The sequence below is a fragment of the Nelumbo nucifera genome, chromosome 4 (genome assembly GCF_055504915.1).
Source record: "Nelumbo nucifera cultivar China Antique chromosome 4, China Antique-T2T, whole genome shotgun sequence".
Classification (NCBI taxonomy): Eukaryota; Viridiplantae; Streptophyta; class Magnoliopsida; order Proteales; family Nelumbonaceae; genus Nelumbo; species Nelumbo nucifera.
In genome coordinates, this window is record NC_142652.1 from 35,285,008 (window position 1) to 35,291,037 (window position 6,030).

The 6,030-nt window shown below is 37.3% G+C and overlaps 1 protein-coding gene across 1 annotated transcript; it reads left to right on the plus strand.

Annotated features, from left to right (window-relative positions):
• The first annotated feature begins 1,610 nt into the window (after positions 1 to 1,610).
• On the plus strand, positions 1,611 to 6,030 carry LOC109113867 (putative disease resistance protein RGA3). Its single transcript, XM_010273033.3, has 3 exons — positions 1,611 to 1,775; positions 1,849 to 5,741; positions 5,843 to 6,030. Exon 2 carries the CDS (start codon positions 1,861 to 1,863, stop codon positions 5,620 to 5,622), a length of 3,762 nt encoding a protein of 1,253 aa, XP_010271335.1. The 5' UTR covers positions 1,611 to 1,775; positions 1,849 to 1,860; the 3' UTR covers positions 5,623 to 5,741; positions 5,843 to 6,030.

The following is a 6,030-nucleotide window of genomic DNA, read 5'->3' on the forward strand; positions in this document are numbered from 1 at the left end:
TTTTAATACATTGATGAAAAATTAAATGTATGTATATGCAAAAAGGATAGATATAAAGATAGAAATAAATAGAGAGATATAGGAAGAGGGAAGAGACAAGATTAAGAGATGTTTTAGGAGTAAGTTTTAGGTGGGAAGATAATTTAGGAAATTTTAGGAGAGGGGATGATTTAGTTGATTCGGAGTGTGTGTGTGGATATATATAAAGAGAGAGAGAGAGAGAGAGAGAGAGAGATTTTAGAAAAACCAGAGTACTAAGGTAGAAGAATGAAAGTGTAAGGAATGGTATTTTGAGAAGAAAAAAGGAATCAAGGAAAGCCTCGATTAGGTAAAGAGAGAAAGGAGAAAGGAGAGCCATCTTTGTTTTAATATATACTAATAGATACGTCGATATAATGAACCCCCACATGTCCTACTTAAAAATTATTGAAAAGTATCATTATGCAATTGCATATCTGCTCCTCACATGGAGCTCTTCATACCAACATCATAGCGGCTCATTGAGAGTATTTTCTATAGTTGTATATTGTTATTCATAGGGAGATGTTTTGTGATGTCCTCAATGCACGGTGGGATGTGTGGTTGAAGTGAGGAGCAAATGAGATCGGCTTCAATCAGTGCAACGTCCGTTCCAACAGCCTTTACAACATTAATTGAGAATATCTCCGTACTTATGTGCTTTATTTCATGGGGAGAGATATTCTCAATGCAAGGCTGCAGGAGGTTGTTCAAACAGTGCGAGCATGGACTTGCACTTACCGAAGCCAAATTCGGAGCAAATGGGATTCACATTAAGCACGTTCCAATAATTTTGGGCAAGCAAATATCATTTATTATCCCAAAAGTTTAGCCTTTAGAGGGTGTTGCTCTGACATCTAGCATTTGAAAGTGCAACAATTACATCAAGAGGTATATTGGTATTGGTGACATTTTTTTTCTTGTGAATTTTGAATGTAGAGAATGTTATTCTAAATTCTGAATTTTGAATTCTAAAATGTCCATTTTGACCCCATATGTGAAAATTTTTGTTTGTCTATTGTAATTCAATAAAAAATAATATGAAAAATTATTATAATGATTAATAATTAATTAATATTTAATAATAATGATTATAACAATTAATAAATATTAATTAATTATTAATAAATACTAATTATTAATCATTAATTAAATTTTAATTATAAAAATAATTATTATAATAATACGATAATAATTATTGCATATAAAGCCCTTGAATTATAAGGAAGGAGAAGTGTTTGCGTTTTAGAGGTATCATTAAAAAACAAAAAAAAATGTAAGATTAGTCTTTAAGAAAGAAATATAAGAGGAAGCAAACAGGCCTTTAATCTAGGTACACTTTGAAAAAATTCTTCTGATTATCTCACTCCGACGCCCACAGTTTTTTATTTTCTGTCAGGGATTTGAAATGTGTGGTGTGAGTGGGGAAGCTCACCGAAACGCACTACACATTGTGGGTCCTGGAGTTGCCCACTTGCCCAATCATTTCTAAGTAAAGGTCGATGCCGAATATGACTAAAAAATTGTCCGAAATTAAGTTCAAGTTCGGATCTTCTTCCAACAAAAATAAAAAGGAAAAAGAAAAAAAACCAAAACAAAAACAAACAGTTTCTAACACTTTCCGCCATGATCTATCAGATCTATGTCCGCCCATCTCACCATAAGACTGTGTGACCTGATGAGATGTGCGGACAGAGATTATATCGGAAGATGTTAATTAGAGCATTTTCTGTTGGGGGAGGACTCCAAAGTTTTAGGTGAGATGATCCTTTCAAGTTTCAAGTTTCAATTACATGCTCCATTTCGTTATTCCACCTTCCTAATTTACAGGCAATCTAAGATATGGCAACAACAACCGAAGATGTAGTGGTATCTCCGTTGATTCAGGCGTTGCTCAACAAATTGGTCTCTAATTGGATGCTCAAATTTGGATCTGAATGGGGCGTTAAGAAAGAATTGAGAAACCTCTTTAAAACACTCAAATTGGCATACGTAATGACTAGTTCTACAGAGGATATGCAAGCAAGTGATCCACTCTTGAAAATTCTGCTCCGTGATATGAGAGAAGTTGTTTACAGAGCCACCTACACTTTGGATGAGTTCATCTACGAAGCTCAACGACAAAGTTTGGAGGAGGAGCAGGATGACGATGATGAAAGTAAAGAGAGCTCCTCGAGAGCTAGCGTAAAGGTACGCCAATACTTCTCCTTTTCTTTCAACGAGAAGCAAATATTGTATGGCCTTGAGATTCCGACTGTCATAACTGGCATAATAAATGAACTTCATGAGATGCAACAAAAGATGAACCACAATTATGTTACTTCGGTCTCTTCTCTTGGAAGGAATCTCAATACAATGGAAAGGAAACTCAAAACTATTTCATTATTAGATTCACGCCCTCAGAGTGTTTCCTTACTTAACGATTCTGAAACAATCCTTGGTAGGAGGGAAGATGCAGATGGCATAATAAACTTGTTATTATCTGATGAGTATAATGGGAAAGGAGCTCCGGTTGTTTCAATAGTTGGTATAGGGGGGATCGGAAAGACCATGCTGGCTCAACTCATTTACAACGATGGAAATGTAGTTAACCATTTTGAAGTGAGAGCATGGGTTTGTGTGTCTGAAGATTATGATGTTATACAAATAACCAGAGCAATTCTTGAGTCAATTACTTGTGAGAAACAACAGGATATGAATAAATTGGAGCCACTTCAAAGCAAACTCAAAAATAGTTTGCAGGGGAAGAAATTTTTGCTTGTATTGGATGATATATGGAACGATGATCCCAAAACATGGGATGCTGTAAGGGTTCCAATAAATGCTGCAGCAGGGAAAGGAAGTAGAATAATAGTGACCACACGGCTTAACAAAATTTCCTCCATTATGAGTGCCATGAGAAAATTTGATTTAGAAGGCTTGCCATATGAACTTGGCTGGGAGTTGTTCAAAAGGAAGGCTTTTGTTGATGATGAGATATGTAATGCACACCCAAACCTAAAAAAAATTGGGGGAAAAATTGTTGAAAAATGCAAAGGACTGCCTCTAGCAATAAAATCACTTGGAGGACTTCTCTATGGTGATCTCGATGTAAAAAAGTGGAAATTTGTCTTAGAAAGTGAGATGTGGGAAGTTGGAGATGACACAATAATGTCAACTCTACGTCTAAGTTATTATCACCTACCTGCACATTTAAAATTATGCTTTGCATACTGCTCTCTGTTTCCTAAAGAGCATAAATTTGACAAGAAAACTCTAGTTCGACTTTGGATGGCAGAAGGTTTTATTTCATCCAAAGAAATTGATACAATGGAAGACCTTGGTGGACAATACTTTGATGAATTGTTGAATAGGTCATTTTTCCAAAAGTATGAAGAAGAAATCGTGATGCATGATTTGATGCATGATTTAGCCGAGTCAGTTTCGAAGGACATGTATCTTAGAGTGGAGAAAGGAAAACCAAATAACAGCTGCAGCATCCCAGAAGAGGTTCGCTATGTGTCAATGATCGCTGCCCAATTGGACTTTATGGTGGCTGAATTATATAAATACAAGGATTCGTCAACATTAGTATTGTCCAAATCATCATATTCTGGTCTGCATCTCCCTCATGACTTTTTTGAACCATACCGATGCCTCCGTGTGTTGGATATGAGTGGAAAATATTATAGATTTCGTGTTTTGCCAGATTCAATTGGCAAATTGAAACACCTGCGGTTGCTTAACCTTAACGAAACTGGCATTAAGGTATTCCCTGAGTCCCTTTGCAACCTCTACAATTTGCAAACTTTGATGCTTAAAGATTGTAAGATTAATGGGTTTCCCAAAAACATGGGAAGCCTAATCAACCTCCAACACATAGAGATGTATGATAATGAAATGTGGCGAAAATTCAATCTAATAAGAGGCATAGGGAAATTACGTTTTTTGAAGACACTGCCTAAGTTTCGGGTGAGAAAGATCAATGGTAATAATAGTACAATAGGAGAGCTAAAAGAGTTATGTCATCTCCAAGGATCTATTTTTATTTCAGGGCTAGAGAATGTAGTTGACTCTGAGCAGGCCAAGGAGGCTAACCTCTTCAATAAGCATCAAATTGATGAGTTGATGTTGGAATGGAGCCATAGCAATGGTGAAAGAGGTGGAGTGGAGGGTATACTAGAGGGCCTACAACCTTATACTGGGTTGAAGGCACTCCAAATATGGAATTATGGTGGCATATGTTTTCCACAGTGGATGATGAGTGGACTCGCATGCTATGATATGTTGATAAGTGTAGAACTATGGAATTGCAGCAACTGCAAGTTCCTCCCTCCTTTAGGGAATCTTCCTGTACTAAAAAGATTGCATATAGTGGGCATAAAAGAAGTGGAATATATGAGTAGGGAATTTTATGGGTGCAGCAGTGACAACAATAACTACAATAAGGGATTTCAAATGTTGGAGATTTTAAATCTCTGGGACATGAGTGGTTTGAAAGAATGGTGGGGAACAGAGGAAGGAGAATTTCCTCAACTCAAGAAGCTTACCTTGCACTCTTGTCCCAAATTGACAAAATTGCCCCCTCTGCTTCTTATCGTGAAAGAAATAGAAATTGAGAGGTGTGAAATGTTGAGTTCTCTTCCAAGGCTTCCATCAGCTTCTGCACTAGAAGTAAGCAATTGTGATGAGAAGATATTGAATTGGACACATGAATGCCCTTCCTTGTCCAACTTGAATATTGGTAATTTTCCAAACATGACATCCATGCCCTCAGAGATGCTTCAATCCTTTGCACAGAAACTCAAGTACTTGGTAATCTTCGAGTGTCCTATGCTTCAATCAGTACCGAAGTTAGAAGGTCTTGTATCCCTTCAATATTTGAAAATCTACAGGTGCCCTATGCTTCAATCGTTGCCCAACTTACAGGGTCTCACATCCCTTCAGTTCTTGCAAATCTATGATTGTTATATGCTTGGATCACTGCCACAGTTACACTGTCTTGCACCCCTTCAACATTTGGAAATCAACAACTGTTCCATCCTTCAAACCTTGCCAGAGTTGCAAGGTCTTACATCTGTTCAGCATTTGAAAATCTCAGTGTGTCCTATGCTTCACTCATTTCCAAAGTTGCAAGGTCTCACATCTCTTCAAAACTTGCATATCTCTGAGTGCCGTATGCTTCAATCAATACAAGAATTACAAGATCTTGCATCCCTTCGGCATTTGGAAATTAACAAGTGTCCTATGCTTCAATTATTGCCAGAGTTGCAAGGACTTACATCCCTTCTGTCTTTACACATTCAAGAGTGTACTATGCTTCAGTCATTGCCAGACTTTCAAGATCTTGCCTCTCTTCGACAATTGAAACTCCGTGAATGTCCCAATCTGACGTCTTTGCCCAAGGGTCTCCACAAGCTCAACTCTCTACAAGAATTGAGCATATGGTGGTCCAATTGTATGAAACCCCTTTTGGAGGAGAAGCTGCCCATCAGCCTTCGTTGTTTGAATATTGATAATTGTCCCCGAGAACTAAAGAATCGGTTGCGAGAGGGAGGGGAAGACTGGCCCAAGATTTCTCATATTCCCACTGTTCATCTCATCCCTCCCCTTCTTATGAAGTAACAAAAAGGAAAATGCATTATTGTGCAAATTTATGGATTCTTCATCGGCATGCGAGGACTCCTCTCTATTCTCTCTACATGCTGCACCATGGATCTAACAGCTGTGCATTAATTTTATTGGTATGTATGATTCATCATCTTATTCCATCTATAGCTTTTTTTTTTTTTTTTTATTTAACACCTACTCTCCAATTGCATTGTTTGTTGTTCTTTGTCGGCAGATCCAATAGTTTTATAGAGGTTGCAAGATGTAGAATAAAGTAGCTTCCAAGATGTAGAATAGAAGTCCGGTGATTCATCATCGGACTATTGGACTGTTAATTTGAGAGAACCGTATAATGAACAGATGATCCTTGCGGTAAGGTTATCTACAATATTCCCATTCTTATTTTAATAAATATCCACCACA

Bases quoted from the DNA above. Each gene is read 5' to 3' on its own strand.
- LOC109113867 (XM_010273033.3), top strand. From the start codon at position 1,861: ATGGCAACAACAACCGAAGATGTAGTGGTATCTCCGTTGATTCAGGCG.